This window comes from Sebastes fasciatus, chromosome 9 (genome assembly GCF_043250625.1).
Source record: "Sebastes fasciatus isolate fSebFas1 chromosome 9, fSebFas1.pri, whole genome shotgun sequence".
NCBI classification, from domain to species: Eukaryota; Metazoa; Chordata; class Actinopteri; order Perciformes; family Sebastidae; genus Sebastes; species Sebastes fasciatus.
Window position 1 is genome coordinate 4,101,257 of NC_133803.1, and position 20,617 is coordinate 4,121,873.

Consider the following 20,617-nt stretch of genomic DNA (forward strand, 5'->3'; position numbering starts at 1 on the left):
AGAGTTTAGCTCTGTGCTAACAGTTAGCTGTTAGCCACCGTATTCAGCATCACCAGCTGCTCTACCAACAGTAGCCAACCATGCCAACCATTATGGAGCTCAATATATAAGAAATCAAATGAGAAACAGTGTGATAGGACTGAAGGTTATCTGTTAGTGTGATGACAATAAGTGACACATTAAACATGACTGACACTCACTGATTATTCATGTTTCAAACTCATGACAGGATGTAAAGCAGTCTAAAGTGCATTCTTTACTGCAGTAAAAGTACAAATACAACACTGTAAAAGTACTTTGTTAGTAAGAGTTAAAGCTCTGCTTTGAAAACGTCACTCAGGTAAAAGTACAAAAGTATTATCAGCTAAATGTACTTAAAGGGAGATTTTGATCTCATTATTTGCTATGTAAAGATATTAGTGGAGTGATGGCGTCCTGAGCAGAGAATGAAGGAGGAAGAAGTCATGAAATGGGGGGGGGGGCATTTTATTCTGGTCTGAGATGCTGGTGCTCTAGTGCGACATCTAGTGGCTCTGAATGTCATCTGCAGAACCTTTAACGGATCAGCAGTAACTGAGAGTATTGTACTATAATACATGATATGAAGAGATTATTATTACTGATGCATTCAGGAGGTGTAAGCTGCATTTCACTGTTCTGAACTGTTTTATACAATAATATAATTTATATAGCACTTTTCAAAACAGATGTTATAAAGTGTGTCAGACAGTAAAAGCAGATAAATGAAGTAAAACAATAAGGTAACTGTTAAAACAGAACAATACTAATGAACGAGTAAAGTTTTAAAATATAATGTATATATATATACAGTATATATACACAAACACATGTCGCTATATATATATATATATATATATATTAGTGCTATCAATCAAATTAATGACACATGTTTTTTCTGTTCTAATTTCCAGAGTGCATCTCTCCCAGCAGGGTGGACTCTGCTATGGATCAGTGTGAGGAGGGAGTCCCCCCCTGTAAAACCACTCAGAGCAAAGCTCAGAGGTGAGATGACCATCTCTAACTATCCACCATCATTATTCACACTCACTTCCACACACTCAACTACTCTATATATATATGGTTATAATATTAACTACTAACTACTGAATGGTTATAATATTTACTACTAACTTTATTAGTGAACAATGAGTCAACAACTGATTAGTCAACTAATCAACTGAGAGGAGACGATTTCTTTCTTCAGATTAAGTTTTGATGAACAGGAGAACATTACTCATCACTGTCTCTGTTTGTGTCAGGATGCAGCAAAAGAAACCAGACTCTCCTGGACCAGATCCTGGATCTGAATCTGGACCTGAACCCAGCTGTGTGTCCATGAAGAGTGACTGGTCTATGCATCAACCTATCAACTTTAAAGCTGGACAAGCTGCTGATGGAAGGTAATAATTTAAAAGTGAACTTTGTTATTATCTGACTCTCTCAGAGCTTCATGGTCAAGGTGGGCGATGCTATAGAATGTGGTTTCGATCTGATGCCCAGTGAAACCAGAACCAGAACCACCAGCCAGATGCTGATATTTTTATTATTAATAACAGCTGGTGTACTGACATACAGGGGAGAGCCATGATATTGTATCACCACCGAGTCATTTATCAAACATCTGTCATCATTATTTAATCACATTCATGTTCAAACACACAAGTTAATGTTCAATAACTAAAATATTTATTGTATGAATTCTGTGAAGTAAGAGTTGATTGTACACCTTCTCATTATCCAGTTTAATATGGAGGTCAACAGTTGTCATATTTTAGGTTGGTTTTATTATAGCATATATGCAACATCCTATTATATGAGTGTACAATTTGATTTGTATCAATATAGACATAAAAATGTATAGAAATGTATGTCATATGTAGGCCTAATGAAATGAATGAAATGCATAGAAAAATATATTTGAAGTGGGATATATTACCAAGATATACGTATAAATATAAATATATCAAGATACATGTGATGATCATGTCATGCAACTGCTGAATTAGGGTTTCATCAAATCTGAATTTCGTGTCGAATCTCTTTTAATTTGATCAATTACACCTGTGTTAACCCTGCAATTACATGTTAAAGTGGCTGGTGGGAAAACAGCCTATTACGGAGCTTTGAAAGCAAGCTGATGGAATAAATAGAAACAGGGGGTCTGACAAAAGTTCATCCCAAATACCGCGCTGCGTCAGCCAGTTAGGACATTCCATTTGAAAACAATGCAGTCAAACAGATTTTGTCGCCGACGCTCGAGTCACAGTCAGTTAGCACACGGTTACTCTGTGAAATCACTGAGACACGCAGTCTCATTCTCAAGAGAGACCTGGTACAACTTGGTGGCCACAGAGTAAGTTTTTGTAGCCATGGGCCATCAGGTCCTGGTTACTGTCGAACCCTGGATCTGATTTGATTTCATCAAATCTGAATCTGGTGTCGACTCTCTGTTGAATCCATTTGTCTTCAACGATGAACATTTGTTAGAAAGTTAAAAATAACTGAAACCAGAAGTATTTTGTTTTCCATTTTTTCACAAGTTAGTTGTTTGTTTGTATCAGGATCCAGCAGCAGAGACCAGACTCTCCTGAATCTGGACCTGAACCCAGCTGTGTGTCCATGAAGAGTGACCAGTCTATGGGTTACCCTATCAACTTTAAAGTTGGTCAAGCTGCAGATGGAAGGTAATGATTTAAAACTGAACTTTGTTATCTGACAATCTTGATAAAAAAGAATCAGGTCTTGGTCCAGAGCTTGATAGTCTGTTGTAGCACTCATCAATAGATTGTTTCAGCAGTGACATCACAGTGTACACCTGTACAGTCACCTGTCAAACAAGTCAGTGTTATAAAGCAAATTAGGCTCAACATGTTAAACTAAATCAATATGTGTTTTGTCTTTGAAAAAGACTGTTTTGAGTTAACTCCTTTTCCAGGGCTGCTTCACTCTGAATGGCAAAGCTGGTTTGCCTGTGAAAGATCAGTTGCAAGCATTTTTAACAATGGGTCTTTGGATGTGGTCTGCACATCACACCTGTCAGTGAGTAGCGATTCTATTTCTTTCCTGCTCTCGCTGAAACTCAACCTACTGATGAGTTCAGGGCAGCCAGGGTTTAGGCTCTGTGCGAGCAAAGAAATAAAAGCTCTACAGGTACACTGGGATTCTCCATTGTTGTGCCTGGAATGGGGGGTGAGACTAAACAAGTTGTCTAGTACAAAGTAAGAAACGTTGGCTATGGTGCTGTGTTGGGAGACACCTTGTAGTGTAGCTTGGATGCTACACTAGCATAACAAACAATGTACTAGCTTACACTATGGGGAGTAGCTTCTTGTGGAAGAGGGATAGCTACGGCACCAACTAGTGGCTCTAGTGGGCATAAAAGAAAGGGCCAGTGAGGTAAACACAGGTTTGCAGAGAAACATTGCTTATAAACTTTTAACATGCACTAGGTAGAAAACTTATATCACAGGGCTGGTAGCACACCGTGGCTCTATTTCAGGCTCTATTTAACTCAGGCTGGAATGCAAGGCAGTAACAGCCAGATACAAGCTCTCTATGTTGCACAGGGCCAGTGGCATGATGTGTTTTAATTAAAGTTGCACTTGAATTAACAGCAGCTTATGACAGTTTAACTAGATTGCATTGAATACCTGGTATTCAAATGCTGAATCAAAATGATTACAAGTTCTACAGAGTAGGTTAACTTGAATTAGCAGCAATAGCAAGTACTTAAAATAACACTAAGGGTTTAAAGTGTTAATCAGTAGTCAAAATCTCTCAAATTACAATTCTCACAATAATGTACTTGTTTATGAATACAGTTGGACGTCTGCTCCAGTGGACGGCTAGTGGTGTATAATGTCAACACTTTTGGTTGGTTTAGAAGTGGAATCAAAATGTTTGGTTTTAACCAAAAATAATTGCCATCAATACTGTGCCTCACACGGGGCACCATTCATGTTGGGGATGCAGACTGGAGCTGATCTAGTTATTAGAAAATGTTAAAGATAATTATTAATATCAATAAAATTAACAAGAAAGACAAACAAAGATAAGATGGCATCTTGTCTACTTTTCTCTTTCTCTTTTGGGATCCCCAAGTAGGACGCTTTCAGTTCTTAGTAATGTTGGTGTTTTTATACCACCCACTCTACCTCCTGAGCCACAGTTGCCCTGTCATTCTGCCGTCATCGCAGAACACCTTTAGTTAGCTGCAGATTTAGATCATTAAATGTTCTTAAACTTGATGTTTTCTCCACAGAGTTCGTCAGGAGAGCTCAGAGGGCCTTGGTGGTCAGTCAGCCCAGCAGCATCAAACAGACCTGGACTCCATATTTATGGTGTGTACATGTACAAACACACATTTAACTATTAACTACATCAACCACACATTAAATGCTAAACTACCATTCAGGTCCCAACAGTCTCCATGCTGCTCTGTTCAGACCAGCAGGCCTTCAGACTGACAGATGAATCACATGTTGTGTTCTTTAAATGAAATGTTCAGTTTATCTTTCTGTTCCAGCTGCTGGAGGACAACATCGTCACTTTTGTGAAAATTGAGTTGAAGAAGATCCAGAAGGTTCTGAGCCCAGATTACCCAGAATGCTTAGAGAGTCAGAGGGAGGAAGAGGAAGTGTTGGTCGGTGAGGATGAGGAGCAGAGGAGGAGCAGCAGAGAGGCGTTTCTGAAGATCACACTGAACTTCCTGAGGAGATTGAAGAAGCAGGAGCTGGCTGACTGTCTGCAGAGGAGTAAGAGGATTTTAACAGATTTAACATGATGGAAAGAGGAAATGGAGACAGCATGGGAGAAGTTTACATTTAAAACTCTGCTGTTAATATGCTGCACACATCTTCATCAGATCAGAGGCTGTTTGTCCTTCACTGATGAGCTGAATAAATCTGATGGAGGAGGAAAAACTAAATGTTTAGATTCTCTGATCTTCTGTAGGATCCACTCACTGGTTTCATTTCTTGTTTGTTCATTCAGGAACTGATGCTGCAGTGTGTCGACCTAAACTCAAGTGTAACCTGAAGAAGAAGTTCCAGTGTGTGTTTGAGGGGATCGCTAAAGCAGGAAACCCAACCCTTCTGAATCAGATCTACACAGAGCTCTACATCACAGAGGGAGGGACTGCAGAGGTCAATGATGAACACGAGGTCAGACAGATTGAAACAGCATCCAGGAAACCAGACAGACCAGAAACAACAATCAGACAAGAAGACATCTTTAAGGCCTCACCTGGAAGAGATGAACCAATCAGAACAGTGATGACAAAGGGAGTGGCAGGCATCGGGAAAACAGTCTTAACACAGAAGTTCACTCTGGACTGGGCTGAAGACAAAGCCAACCAGGACATCCAGTTCATATTTCCATTCACTTTCAGAGAGCTGAATGTGCTGAAAGAGAAGAAGTACAGCTTGGTGGAACTTGTTCATGACTTCTTTACTGAAACCAAAGAAGCAGGAATCTGCAGGTTTGAAGAGTTCCAGGTTGTGTTCATCTTTGACGGTCTGGATGAGTGTCGACTTCCTCTGGACTTCCACAACAACAAGATCCTGACTGATGTTACAGAATCCACCTCAGTGGATGTGCTGCTGACAAACCTCATCAGGGGGAAACTGCTTCCCTCTGCTCGCCTCTGGATGACCACACGACCTGCAGCAGCCAATCAGATTCCTCCTGAGTGTGTTGACATGGTGACAGAGGTCAGAGGGTTCACCGACCCACAGAAGGAGGAGTACTTCAGGAAGAGATCCAGAGATAAGAAGCAGACCAGCAGCATCATCTCCCACATCAAGACATCACGAAGCATCCACATCATGTGCCACATCCCGATCTTCTGCTGGATCACTGCTACAGTTCTGGAGGAGGTGTTGAAGACCTCAAAGAGAGGAGAGCTGCCCAAGACCCTGACTGAGATGTACATCCACTTCCTGGTGGTTCAGTCCAAAGTGAAGAACATCAAGTATGATGGAGGAGCTGAGACAGATCCACACTGGAGTCCAGACAGCAGGAAGATGATCGAGTCTCTGGGAAAACTGGCTTTTGATCAGCTGCAGAAAGGCAACCTGATCTTCTATGAATCTGACCTGACAGAGTGTGGCATCGATATCAGATCAGCCTCAGTCTACTCAGGAGTGTTCACACAGATCTTTAAAGAGGAGAGAGCACTGTACCAGGACATGGTGTTCTGCTTCGTCCATCTGAGTGTTCAGGAGTTTCTGGCTGCTCTTCATGTCCATCTGACATTCATCAGCTCTGGTGTCAATCTGATGGCAGAAGAACAAAAAACCTCTCGGTTGTCTAGATTCTTCAGAGACAAACCTGATCCAACACATCTCTACCAGAGTGCTGTGGACAAGGCCTTACAGAGTCCAAAAGGACACCTGGACTTGTTCCTGCGCTTCCTCCTGGGTCTTTCCCTAGAGACCAATCAGACTCTCCTACGAGGTCTGCTGACACAAACAGGAAGTAGCTCACAAACCAATCAGAAAACAGTTGAGTACATCAAGAAGAAGATCAGTGAGAATCTCTCTGCAGAGAAAAGCATCAATATGTTCCACTGTCTGAATGAACTGAATGATCGTTCTCTAGTCGAGGAGATCCAACAGTCTCTGAGATCAGGACGTCTCTCCACAGATAAACTGTCTCCTGCTCAGTGGTCAGCTCTGGTCTTCATCTTACTGTCATCAGGAGAAGATCTGGACGTGTTTGACCTGAAGAAATACTCTGCTTCAGAGGAGGCTCTTCTGAGGCTGATGCCAGTGGTCAAAGCCTCCAACAAAGCTCTGTACGTGGACACATAACTATCCACATTAAATGTTGTTTTATTATTCAGAAACAACAACAAACATTGTTTGTAATTGTTTCTTATGTATTACTGATTCTTCTTCAGACTAAGTGGCTGTAACCTCTCAGAGAGAAGCTGTGAAGCTCTGTCCTCAGTTCTCAGCTCCCAGTCCTCTAGTCTGAGAGACCTGGACCTGAGTAACAACAACCTGCAGGATTCAGGAGTGAACCTGCTGTCTGCTGGACTGCAGAGTCCCCACTGTACACTGGAAACTCTCAGGTTGGTGTTCAACTATTTGAAAAATATCGACCCTCTGAGCTCTTATTTTCTTAACATTTATTATTCAATTCAATTTATTTTTATATAGCGTCAAATCACAACAGAAGTTTTCTCAAGACGCTTTATATATAGAGCAGGTCTTAGACCGTACACCATAGTTTAGAGACCCAACAAGATCCACCAAGCGCGCTGTGGCCAGGAATACTCCCCGATTACTGGGAAGAAACCTGGAACAGAACCGGGCTCAGGGGGGGCGGCCATCTGCCGAGACCGGCTGGGGACATAGATAGATAGAGAGAGATAGAGAGAGAGAGAGAGAGAGAGAGAGAGAGAGAGAGAGAGGGAAGCAGCCACAATAATAGCCTAGCAGCTGTAATAACCAATACAAGTAGGACTAATAACACAAAATCAATAGTAGTGGATGTACAAGAGTGATAATACAACTATCGGAATTGATATCATTGAGTCGTTCTCAAACGGGCTTTCAAGCGGAGCTTCCAGCTGTCTCAGTCCACCATACATCTGGCTAGCTCGCCAGCACTGTCCAGCATCTGTCCTCAGTACGTCCATGTATGTTGGTGTGGGACGTCCCTGTGATCGATGCCCATGCGTTGGTTCCCGCAGCATCAGCATGCTTGCTGGGAGTTCTTGATGTCTTTGGCAGTGACCGAGAAGTGTTATTCTCCAGGCTGCCACTTTGTTACTAAGCCTTGGTAGTCCCTCTTAGTCTTGGTAGTCCCTCGTTAGCTTTAGTAGTCCCTCGTTAGCCTTGGTAGTCCCTCGTTAGCCTTGGTAGTCCCTCGTTAGCCTTGGTAGTCCCTCGTACAGACGGAACTAATTAATGATGGTAGCAGTTGGTGTCAAGCAGGCAGCAGACGTGGCAGCAGATGCAACCACCATCCAGGTGAAACCCCGCTCCAGGTGTGACCCCGCTCCAGGTGTGACCTCGCTCCAGGTGTAACCCGCTTCATGGTTACCTGCGAGACAAGGAGGAACAAGGACTCCTGGGAAGGAATGTAGTTATTAACAATGAATGGGACATGAATATATACAGAAGGAGAGAGGAGCTCAGTGTGTCATAGGAAGTCCCCCGGCAGTCTAGGCCTATAGCAGCTTAACTAGGGGCTGGTCAAAGACAGCCCTAACTATAAGCGTTATCAAAGAGGAAAGTCTTTAGCCTACTCTTAAATGTGGAGAGGGTGTCTGCCTCCCGGACTGAACTGGGAGCTGGTTCCACAGAAGAGGAGCTTGATAGCTGAAGGCTCTGGCTCCTATTCTACTTTTGGAGACTCTAGGAACCTCAAGTAACCCTGCTGCATTCTGGGAGCGCAATGCTCTAGTGGCGTAATAGGGTACTATGAGCTCTTTAAGATATGATGGGGCCTGACTGTTTAGGGCTTTGTAGGTGAGGAGGACGATTTTAAATTCTAATATGATCTCTTTTTCTAGTTTTTGTCAGTACACGTGCTGCAGCATTCTGGATCAACTGGAGAGTCTTAAGAGACTTATTGGAGCAGCCTGATAATAAGGAGTTGCAGTAATCGAGTCTAGAGGTAACAAATGCATGGACTAATTTTTCTGCATCATTTTGAGACAGGATGTGCCTGATCTTCACAATGGTACGTAGATGAAAGAAGGCAGTCCTTGAGGTTTGTTTTATGTGAGAGTTAAAGGACATATCCTGATCAAATATAACTCCCAGTTTCCTTACGGTGGTGCTGGAGGCCAAGGCGATGCCATCTAGAGTAACTATATCATTAGATCATTTATTTCGGAGGCGCTCAGGGCCAAGTACAATAACTTCAGTTTTGTCTGAGTTTAACATCAGGAAATTGCAGGTCATCCAGGTTTTGATGTCCTTAAGGCATGCTTGAAGTTTAGTTAACTGCTTTGTTTCGTCTGGCTGATCGATAGATATAATTGGGTATCATCTGCATAACAATGAAAGTTTATGGAGTGTTTTCTGATAACATTGCCTAAGGGAAGCATATATAAGGTAAATAGAATTGGTCCAAGTACAGAACCCTGTGGAACTCCGTGACTAACTTTGGCGTGCATGGAGGACTCATCGTTAACATGTACAAACTGAGATCGATCTGATAAGTAGGACTTAAACCAACTTAGTGCAGTTCCTTTAATGCCAATTAAATGTTCCAGTCTCTGTAATAGGATGTGATGGTCAATGGTGTCGAAAGCAGCACTAAGATCTAACAAGACAAGTACAGAGACAAGTCCTTTGTCTGATGCCATTAGAAGGTAATTTGTAATTTTCACTAGTGCTGTCTCTGTGCTATGGTGCACTCTAAATCCTGACTGATAATCCTTGAATAAATGATTGTTCTGTAGGAAGTCACACAGCTGACTGGCAACTGCTTTCTCGAGTATTTTGGAGGTAAAGGGAAGGTTAGATATAGGTCTATAGTTGGCTAGGACCTCTGGATCAAGAGTGGGCTTTTTAAGAAGAGGTTTAATTACAGCTACTTTAAAGGACTGTGGGACATAGCCTGTTAGTAAAGACACATTGATCATATCCAGTAAAGAGGTGCTAACTAAGGGTAAAACTTCTTTAAGCAGTCTAGTTGGGATGGGGTCTAGGAGACAGGTAGATGATTTAGATGAAGAGATCAGTGAAGTCAGTTTGTGGAGGTCGATGGGAGAAAAGCAGTCTAAATATATATCAGGTTGGACAGCTGTTTCTAAGGTTCCTAAGTTAGAGGATAAATTGGTACCAGTTGACGGTAGGAGGTGATTAATTTAGTCTCTAATAGTTAGGATTTTATCATGAAAGAAACTCATGAAGTCACTACTACTGAGGGTTGTAGGAATACATGGCTCAATAGAGCTGTGGCTCTCTGTCAGACTGGCTACAGTGCTGAACAGAAACCTGGGGTTGTTCTGATTTTTCTCTATTAATGATGAGTAATGGGCTGCTCTGGCATCACAGATAGCCTTCCTATATGTTTTAAGACTATCTTGCCAGACTAAATGAGATTCTTCCTGTTTGGTGGAACGCCATATCCTTATCCATATTATTGGATGGACATTTTATTGAGAAGCTGTACATTGTCAGATAGGAGCTGTGAAAATCTGCCCTTAGTTCTCAGCGCCCAGTCCTCTAGTCTGAGAGACCTGGACCTGCCTAACAGTGCAAGTCAATTATTATTAAAAATTCTACTTTTAGTCCCTTTCATGATCCTGTATTAAATGTGGCAGCAATATTGTGTTGAAGGTTTATGCTGACTCAGGAGCTCCTTACCAGTATAGACACAGAAACTTGACTTGGATATATAAAGCCCAGGTTTTATTTATTACAGTACTTTAATTATGTTAATCTGTAGTCCAACGTGTGTGGTCTAAAGAGAATAAAACCACAACACTAACGAAACAAGTCATCGGTGAGATAATAAATGAAGAGGTTTTCTTCAGGCTCATTACAACAGTCCAGTACAATGGCTCCATTACTGCTGATGTCACACTAGTCAGCATATTGATCTCACCCTCCATCTTACCCTCACTCATCACCAAGACACCAAAATACTCTCCACATGGGGCAGTGACTCACTCCCAACCCTAAAGGACCAATACACCACTTTCTGGTAGCGTGCTATGGCCTCAGTCTTGAAGGTGCCCCAGTGTTCACTGGAGGTCACAAATAAATTCAGCCTTCAGAACATCCTCATCCCCGAGAGACAGAGATGCAATGCTGAGGCCATCAGGACACCACCTACCCCCCGGCTACCTCTATATCGTGTTGCTGACCACAACTCCAAGCAGCTTCCTCCACAACAGAACTAATTTTAATTTAAAGAGTTTACACTGTGTGTTTGTGTGTGTTTAGTCTGTCAGGTTGTCTGATCACAGAGGAAGGCTGTTCTTCTCTGGCCTCAGCTCTGAGCTCCAACCCCTCCCATCTGAGAGAGCTGGACCTGAGCTACAATCATCCAGGAGACTCAGGAGGGAAGCTGCTGTCTAATGGACTGGAGGATCCACACTGGAGACTGGACACTCTCAGGTATGGACAGACAACAGACTGGAATCTCTCAGGTATGGACAGACAACAGACTGGACATTATCAGGTATGGACAGACAACATACTGGACACTATTAGATATGGACAGACAACATACTGGACACACTCAGGTATGGACAGACAACAGACTGGACTCTCTCAGGTATGGACAGACAACAGACTGGACACTCTCAGGTATGGACAGACAACAGACTGGACTCTCTCAGGTATGGACAGACAACAGATTGGACTCTCTCAGGTATGGACAAACAACAGACTGGAAACACTCAGATGTGGACAGATGGACAGACAGAAAGACAACAGCAGCTCTCACACTGTCTCTCTGTCCCTAACAGGAACTCTGGTTCATGTTTAATGGAGGATCTGAGTGAAGCTGTATGAAGTTGATTGTGACTGTGTTTCCTCCTGCAGGATGGACCATGGTGGACAGCAGAGACTGAGACCTGGTCTGAGGAAGTGTGAGTGTGTTTTAAGTTTGATTTATTTACTTTATGCCAAAAGGATAGTTTTCAACTGTTGTCCATCAGCCTGATGTTAAATTAGTCTTTGAAAAACAACAACATGTAAAATAAGAACCAGAGAAAGCAGAACATGAACAGCTGAACAGGTTAAAACAGGATAATGTGATCAAAGCTCTGCCTTCTACTATGGAGGGATGGAGGACGACCTGAAGAAGTGGCCTCAGATAACCTCCACTAGCATATTTAGCTACGTTATTGACTCCGTTGCTACAGACGGTGAAGAGATGAACAATCTGAAAAGCTCTGAGGCAGATCAGTACTTCCACAGTAACAAGGTTTAGCTTTTTTCCTATACAGATAACCGTACTTAAACTATCTGTAGTCTAATGCTACCCTGCATTCCGTCTCATAAACTGCCTTACATTATAAACTGTACAGAAAGTAGTTAAAGTAACTGGCTGTCATTAAACCAACGCTACAATGCTGAGTCCTCCCTACACATGACATCATAGCTGATGTCCTCCTGGCTCTGCTGTCAGTCCTTTAAGGACCTGACGTCTCTTCTCCGCTGCTCTTTATAGCCCAACCACAAAGTAGGATATGAGTTTTCCTCCGTTGGCTTTTAGTCCGCTAAATGAGATGAGCTCACATAACGAGGGTTTATGGTGGTCTCTTCTAGTTGAGGTTTCTCAGCCACATTCTTCTGGATTCCTCGTCTGTAGGTCGGCGATGGAAACTGTTCCGTTGGTCACAACAACAATCCCTTTTTGTTTGGGTGCATGTTCAACACACTGTTGTTGAAGCCACAGATTTAGCTCTGTCTGGTTGTTAGTACAGCCGCTAACAGCACAACAAGTACCAGAGCTCCACAAGGACATTTTAGAAAATGCTAATTTAACATTAGTTATAATAATAATAATAATAATAATAATAATAATAATAAATTGGACTTATATAGCGCCTTTCAAGAAACCCAAGGACGCTTTACAAAGAGGGCACACAAAATCCTACTGATAAATAAAAACAAAAGGAAATAAAAAAACAAATCAAAACAGTAGCTAAGTAATTAAAACGAGTGATGTGTAGGAAGAGTTAGAGGTCAGAGGTCTTGATGAACAGGTGGTGCTGGATGTGCTTTTTGAAAGTGTCCAGGGATGAAGCATTTCTGATCTCAGAAGGGAGAGAGTTCCAGAGGGCGAGGGGGCCGCGACGCTGAAGGTTCTCAGCCGGGTTTGGGGGGGGGTGGAGGAGAGCAGACCGGTGTCGGAGGATCGTAGTCTCTGGGATGGAGTGTAGAGGTGGAGAAGGTTGGTTAGGTACTGGGGGGCATGGAGGGATTTGTATGTGAGAAGGAGGAGTTAATAGTTGATGTAGGACTTGATTGAAGATGGAGGAGTGTCGGGGTGATGTGCTGCCAGAGCCTAGTGCGGGTCAGAACCCTGGCAGCTGAGTTCTGGACGTACTGGAGCCGGTCAAGGGCTTTGCTGGGTACCCCGGACAGGACTTCATTACAGTAGTCCAGACGAGAGCTGATGAAGGAGTGGATGAGGGTCTCTGCCACAGAGTTAAATATCTGTTCAATATAAAGCAGCATTTGCTACATTGAAGACGAATTACTCTTCAAAAGAAGCTTTAGAAGGTTAGCCTCTATGGTTAGCCTCTATGGATAGCCTCTGTGGATAGCCTCTATTGATAGCCTCTATGGTTGGCCTCTATGGTTAGCCTCTATTGATAGCCTCCATGGTTGGCCTCTATGGTTAGCCTCTATGGATAGCCTCCATGGTTGGCCTCTATGGTTAGCCTCTATTGCTAGCCTCCATGGTTGGCCTCTATGGTTAGCCTCTATGGATAGCCTCCATGGTTGGCCTCTATGGTTAGCCTCTATTGATAGCCTCCATGGTTGGCCTCTATGGTTAGCCTCTATTGATAGCCTCCATGGTTGGCCTCTAGGGTTAGCCTCTATTGATAGCCTCCATGGTTGGCCTCTAGGGTTAGCCTCTATTGATAGCCTCCATGGTTGGCCTCTAGGGTTAGCCTCCATGGTTAGCCTCTATGGTTAGCCTCTATTGATAGCCTCCATGGTTGGCCTCTATGGTTAGCCTCTATTGATAGCCTCCATGGTTGGCCTCTATGGTTAGCCTCTATTGATAGCCTCCATGGTTGGCCTCTATGGTTAGCCTCTATGGTTAGCCTCCATGGTTGGCCTCTATGGTTAGCCTCTATTGATAGCCTCCATGGTTGGCCTCTATGGTTAGCCTCTATTGATAGCCTCCATGGTTGGCCTCTATGGTTAGCCTCTATTGATAGCCTCCATGGTTGGCCTCTATGGTTAGCCTCTATTGATAGCCTCCATGGTTGGCCTCTATGGTTAGCCTCCATGGTTAGCCTCTATTGATAGCCTCCATGGTTGGCCTCTATGGTTAGCCTCCATGGTTGGCCTCTATGGTTAGCCTCTATGGTTAGCCTCTATTGATAGCCTCCATGGTTGGCCTCTATTGTTAGCCTCTATGGTTAGCCTCTATTGATAGCCTCCATGGTTGGCCTCTATGGTTAGCCTCTATTGATAGCCTCCATGGTTGGCCTCTATGGTTAGCCTCCATGGTTAGCCTCTATGGTTAGCCTCTATTGATAGCCTCCATGGTTGGCCTCTATGGTTAGCCTCTATTGATAGCCTCCATGGTTGGCCTCTATGGTTAGCCTCTATGGGACTAACTAGCTTACTGCCGCTACCTGAGCAGAAGTTAGGTCCATAATCATTTCTTCAGTAACGCCCCGACAATAAGGAGGATAACATGCAGACAATTAATGCAACACAATGTCCAGCAGTCATCAGCACAGTCAGTTGAAACATGACAACATAGAATCACATCATGTTACAGAAGTAAAACCCAGCGGAGGGTAGAGGACTGAACATATTCACTCAAGTAAAAGTACAATGACTCTGTGATGTTCAAAGGTGTGAACGTTGTGCTGAATGTGAGCTCTTTGGTGGAGCTAATCAGCGTCTTAGAAAGCAGATGGTTCAGAGCTGCTTTGTGCTGCAGTGGAAGATGATGAGCCAGTTTTATTAGTGAGACTTTATTCAGTACTGGATCATCAGCTGTCGTCCTCGGGTCCACACCGGGACCAACAGCAGAACACCGTCCACATGTTGACTCATGTTGAGGAGCTGTTCATGCTGTTAGAACTGGATTGTTGAGTTTCTAGTTAAAGGTTGTTAAACGTCATTCACAGTTGAATATAAGATGTCACTTTTCTTTCAGTGATTGTCAGTAGAGTTGTTAATAAATCACCAGATGTTGACCTGCAGCTGTATTGTGTCTTCTTCTCTCCATCAGATTTCTGTCAACTGGAACTGGACACAAACACAGTACACAGAAGACTCAGACTGTCTGACAACAACAGGAAGGTGACATATGTGGAGGAGGAGGATCAGTCATATCCTGATCATCATGACAGATTCATCATCTATCCTCAGCTGCTGTGTAGAAATGGTCTGACTGGTCGCTGCTACTGGGAGGGCGAATTGAGAGGAAGAGGGGTTTATATATCAGTGAGTTACAGAGGAATCAACAGGAGAGGGAACAGAGAAGACAGTTTGTTTGGAGGGAATGATCAGTCCTGGAATCTGGAATACTATGGTGGTGGTCGTTACTCTGTCTGTCACAACAACAGAAGAACACCCATTACCTCCTCCTCCTCCTCCACCTCCTCTGGTAGAGTAGCAGTGTATGTGGACTGTCCTGCTGGCACTCTGTCCTTCTACAGAGTCTCCTCTGATACCCTGATCCACCTCCACACCTTCAGCACCACATTCACTGAACCTCTTTATCCTGGGTTTAGGATCTGGTCTTATGGTTCCTCAGTGTCTCTGTGTCCTCTGCAGGTCTGAGTGTCTCTGTGTCCTCTGCAGGTCTGAGTGTCTCTATGTCCTCTTCAGGTCTGAGTGTCTCTGTGTCCTCTGCAGGTCTGAGTGTCTCTGTGTCCTCTGCAGGTCTGAGTGTCTCTGTGTCCTCTGCAGGTCTCAGAGTGTCTGTGTCCTCTGCAGGACTGAGTGTCTCTGTGTCCTCTGCAGGTCTGAGTGTCTCTGTGTCCTCTGCAGGTCTGAGTGTCTCTGTGTCCTCTGCAGGTCTCAGTGTCTCTGTGTCCTCTGCAGGTCTCATTGTCTCTGTGTCCTCTGCAGGTCTCAGTGTCTCTGTGTCCTCTGCAGGTCTCAGAGTGTCTGTGTCCTCTGCAGGACTGAGTGTCTCTGTGTCCTCTGCAGGTCTGAGTGTCTCTGTGTCCTCTGCAGGTCTGAGTGTCTCTGTGTCCTCTGCAGGTCTCAGTGTCTCTGTGTCCTCTGCAGGTCTCATTGTCTCTGTGTCCTCTGCAGGTCTCAGTGTCTCTGTGTCCTCTGCAGGTCTGAGTGTCTCTGTGTCCTCTGCAGGTCTGAGTGTCTCTGTGTCCTCTGCAGGTCTCAGTGTCTCTGTGTCCTCTGCAGGTCTGAGTGTCTCTGTGTCCTCTGCAGGTCTGAGTGTCTCTATGTCCTCTGCAGGTCTGAGTGTCTCTGTGTCCTCTGCAGGTCTGAGTGTCTCTGTGTCCTCTGCAGGTCTGAGTGTCTCTGTGTCCTCTGCAGGTCTGAGTGTCTCTGTGTCCTCTGCAGGTCTCAGTGTCTCTGTGTCCTCTGCAGGTCTCAGTGTCTCTGTGTCCTCTGCAGGTCTGAGTGTCTCTGTGTCCTCTGCAGGTCTGAGTGTCTCTGTGTCCTCTGCAGGTCTGAGTGTCTCTGTGTCCTCTGCAGGTCTCAGTGTCTCTGTGTCCTCTGCAGGTCTGAGTGTCTCTGTGTCCTCTGCAGGTCTGAGTGTCTCCTGTGGACTGAAGTCAAAGTTCAGTGTGTTCAAGTCAAAGTTCAGTGTGTTCACCGTGATGGTGAACTCACTCAAACACAAATCCTTCATGTGTCATCTGTTGATCATTCATCATGAACTCTTCTCTATCTTGAATCATCCTGTAATGTAATGAATGGAATACAGTCATATATTCAATATTTCATCTTTCTAATGTTTCTAAATGCTTTTAATAAAATCTGTAGTTTTCTTTGGTTCATTTGATCACTTTCATCATTTCTCTCTTTACTGAGACATTGGACATCATCATCTTTTAGCCTCAGGTGTTCTGTATCAGGGAACTAATGAATGAACATGTTGTGGACTCTGGAGAGGGAGGAAGTCCAGCCCCCATCCAGGACTCTGGTTCCAGATCTGCTGCTATGTGTAGAGGTCCTACTTTTTATTGTAGAGTTGATCTAAATGTGATGTAATGTGGTGAATAGCTGCAGGTTGAGTTAGCTACGAGCTGATGTTACTACAAGATAAAACAATTAAAGTCAGCTAGCTTTCTTACCTTCTCACCTTCCCTTGTCTCTGTGTTCCCTCGAAGGTCGGCTCTGTCACAGATAAACAACGACGAGAAATCACAAGTTACGCAGACGCAGCGCCGCGGTTCTGGTTTTGGTTTGAAGTTTATTAGTTTAGACTCATTCATTCATCACACACAAACACTGACCTGTTTGTCCAGGTGGGGGTTTGATCCCACGTCTCCGTGTTGAAGGGCGGTGTCCTTCTCCACTGGACCATCGTCAGGACACAAACCATTTATTTTTAAAGGTCTGATATTATGCTCATTTCCAGGTTCATAGATGTATTTTAATGTTGTACTAGAACATGTTTACATGCTGTAATGTTAAAAAAAACCTTTATATTTCTCATACTGCAGCCTGGCCCAGAGTCTAATTTAGCCTCTTTTGGAGAGACCCTGAGTGTGTTCCAATCCACGTACTTCCAGAAGTACACTTCAATGTAGTGCACTGTGTGCACTCTGTACTCACTTGAGTAGTGCGTAAATTTCAACGGGGTAGGGTCGTCTCAAATCGAATACTCTGCGACATATTATATATATTAATAATGATATTATTATTTATTAATTAATTTGCTAATAACCAAACCTGTTACTGCCAAATCCCTACAATGCTCTAGGTCTCTAGTTTGATCCATCCATCCATCCTCTGAATGCTCTAGGTCTCTAGTTTGATCCATCCATCCTCTGAATGCTCTAGGTCTCTAGTTTGATCCATCCATCCTCTGAATGCTCTAGGTCTCTAGTTTGATCCATCCATCCTCTGAATGCTCTAGGTCTCTAGTCTGATCCATCCATCCTCTGAATGCTCTAGGTCTCTAGTCTGATCCATCCATCCTCTGAATGCTCTAGGTCTCTAGTCTGATCCATCCATCCTCTGAATGCTCTAGGTCTCTAGTTTGATCCATCCATCCTCTGAATGCTCTAGGTCTCTAGTCTGATCCATCCATCCTCTGAATGCTCTAGGTCTCTAGTCTGATCCATCCATCCTCTGAATGCTCTAGGTCTCTAGTCTGATCCATCCATCCTCTGAATGCTCTAGGTCTCTAGTTTGATCCATCCATCCTCTGAATGCTCTAGGTCTCTAGTCTGATCCATCCATCCTCTGAATGCTCTAGGTCTCTAGTTTGATCCATCCATCCTCTGAATGCTCTAGGTCTGTAGTCTGATCCATCCATCCTCTGAATGCTCTAGGTCTCTAGTTTGTGGCTGTAAAGTTTCATGAGGCTGTGATTATCCTAGAGGTCACCACAGGTCATTTAATACAGTGAGGTCAATGAAATGTCTCCTATAGGGACTACCATCATCACACATGACAGTTTTTCGCCAAAACTTAGTGTAAGTTTGAACCGTTATTTAACCTTCATAACAAGCTAGTAAGACATGGTTGGTACCGATGGATTCATCAGGTTTTCTACTTTCATATGATACCATTATCTTCACTCTAGCTGTAAAACTGAACCTACTAGAGCCTCTGAAAGACAGTAAAGTCAGTCAGGATTGCCCGCGATCACAGTTATCACAAAGTGTAACTCGCTGCATGTTAAATGCTAAACACACTTTACTGACTAAAATAAGGATTAAAACTATGACATCTAAAACAACATTCACTTGGCATTACTCTTAAAACAGCACACACCATGTGTGTTAATCATTCTGAACACAGAGGTAACCTCACTCCTACAAACCTCTTACCAAAGTCCACCTAACACAGGCATCATTCCAGTTCACCCTCTCTCACCTCATTAGTCTGCTACCTACACAGGTTCATTTCATTTGCAGCCAACCACACCTGAACAATTAACATCACATAGTAGTTTGGATCTGGAATTTGTTTACTAGCGTTTAACCTCACAGAGTTTAGATGCACACATTAACACTGTAGGGTTACACATAGTATTATTAGTTCTATTAATCATGTTTCTTTGTCTTCAGTTACCTTGGCTGTTGGGGGATCTGACTTCCTGGTGGAGAAAAAGGCTGAAGGCTGAGGACTCTTAAATCCTGGAGCTGGCTCGTTGGGCCAAACCATGTGCTGCCATGTCATGGGGGGGGGGGGGGGGGTTAGTTAGTTTTTCTTTGTATTTAGTTGTAGTTAGTGTCCATCTTGGTGACCCCTTGTGTGCTATCTGGTTTGAACAAGCCCCTATATATGTGCCCTCGTGTGTCACTGTGTCAGCTCAGTTTTGTTTAGTTGTGGTAATAAGTATAGTTATGTTGCTTTAACCTCTTTTATAGACCTAGTTATTAAATTCTTGGTTTATAATGTTTTGTTATTTTTTAGTTTTAGTTTTTTTTATCTCCACAATCTGGCACCTAACTTCATCCTCCAAGATGACAACGCTCACCCCCACAGAGCCAGGGTTATCACGGACTACCTCCACAATGTGGGAGTAGAGAGAATGGAACGGCCTGCCAAGAGTCCAGACCTCAACCCAATTCAACACTTATGGGATCAGCTTGGGCGTGCCGTGTGTGTTAGAGTGACCAACACAACCACGCTGGCTGACCTGCTACGAATCTTGGTTGAGGAATGGAACGCCATCCCACAGCAATGTGTGACCAGGTTGGTGACCAGCATGAGGAGGAGGTGCCAGGCTGTTGTGGCTGCGTATGGATCTTCCACCGCTACTGAGGCTCCTGACGGTGTATTAAATGAATAAAGTGTAAAATAGCCAATATGTCTTGTTTGTTCCTTGTTACTGATAGAGAGATCAATCATCCATCCACCAAACAACTCAAAACAAGAGTCAACACCAACAGGAGAATACACTGTTTACCATTGGCAGAGCATTTCGGCAATTTTTTCTTGGGCGCTACCCACATAATCAGCTGTGCTGCTCATCCCACAAATGCATGATCCCTACAAGTTGGACATCATTGTGAAGGTAAATAAACAGGCTTTCCAACGATGTAAAATACAATGACCATTAGCATTGTAACAACAGAGAAATAATCCACCAAACACAAGTTTCCGAACTTTTTTTCCCAGTATATAAACAGTCAGCGTGAACAAACACATCAGTTTGAGGATAACACTCACAGGTAAAACTCATTCATTTAACCCTTTACAGACTTTATCACGTTCAAAACTGTATTTTGACGATCATTTTAATCTGTAATAGAACTAAATGAAAGTGCCATAACTCAACTACATGTTGGCAACTCTGAGATAAAGTTAAAATGAACCGTTTGTAATAGCCCTAGAGGTTGCAGTTAAGTGTCATGGTATCACCTGGCATTCCAGTTTTCCCAGTGTTTCCTCTGTTTCCCTGCCCTTTCGTCTCCTGTGTGTTTTTTCCCTTGTCTGTCTTGTCTGTCTGTGTGTAGGAGGGTGTGGTCCTCCTCCTCCTCCTGGGCGGTTGTTGCTGGCGCAGCCGGCACCAATCATCCTATCATGACAACCATCTGCAGTATATCAACTCCGGTCTTCCTGCCAGTCATCGCCTCCCTGCAACTTACCTGCCTGCTCACTCTCCGATGCCATTCCTCCTCCTCGGATCAAGTAGAGTCAACTACCATCTGGAGGATCCCTGGAAGCCCGTTCCTCGTGCCCCCTCGATCCCTTTACCTCTGATAGACACTAGTACTGCCACGCCGGACTCCCAGGACCACAGCCCTGTCCATAGTACATTTATT

The 20,617-nt window shown here is 43.7% G+C and overlaps 2 protein-coding genes across 2 annotated transcripts; both read left to right on the forward strand.

Annotated features, from left to right (window-relative positions):
* Positions 1 to 904: 904 nt before the first annotated feature.
* On the forward strand, positions 905 to 15,677 carry LOC141773633 (protein NLRC3-like). The gene is made up of 10 exons (XM_074645498.1): positions 905 to 1,023; positions 1,281 to 1,421; positions 2,583 to 2,705; positions 4,283 to 4,361; positions 4,547 to 4,775; positions 5,014 to 6,817; positions 6,923 to 7,096; positions 10,935 to 11,108; positions 11,538 to 11,584; positions 14,926 to 15,677. Exons 1-10 carry the CDS (start codon positions 965 to 967, stop codon positions 15,477 to 15,479), a joined length of 3,384 nt encoding a protein of 1,127 aa, XP_074501599.1. The 5' UTR covers positions 905 to 964; the 3' UTR covers positions 15,480 to 15,677.
* On the forward strand, positions 15,487 to 20,555 carry LOC141773567 (uncharacterized). Its single transcript, XM_074645411.1, has 4 exons — positions 15,487 to 15,608; positions 15,663 to 16,492; positions 17,003 to 17,076; positions 20,309 to 20,555. The coding sequence occupies exons 1-4, from the start codon at positions 15,515 to 15,517 to the stop codon at positions 20,553 to 20,555; spliced, it is 1,245 nt and encodes a 414-aa protein (XP_074501512.1). The 5' UTR covers positions 15,487 to 15,514.
* The last annotated feature ends 62 nt before the right edge of the window (positions 20,556 to 20,617 follow it).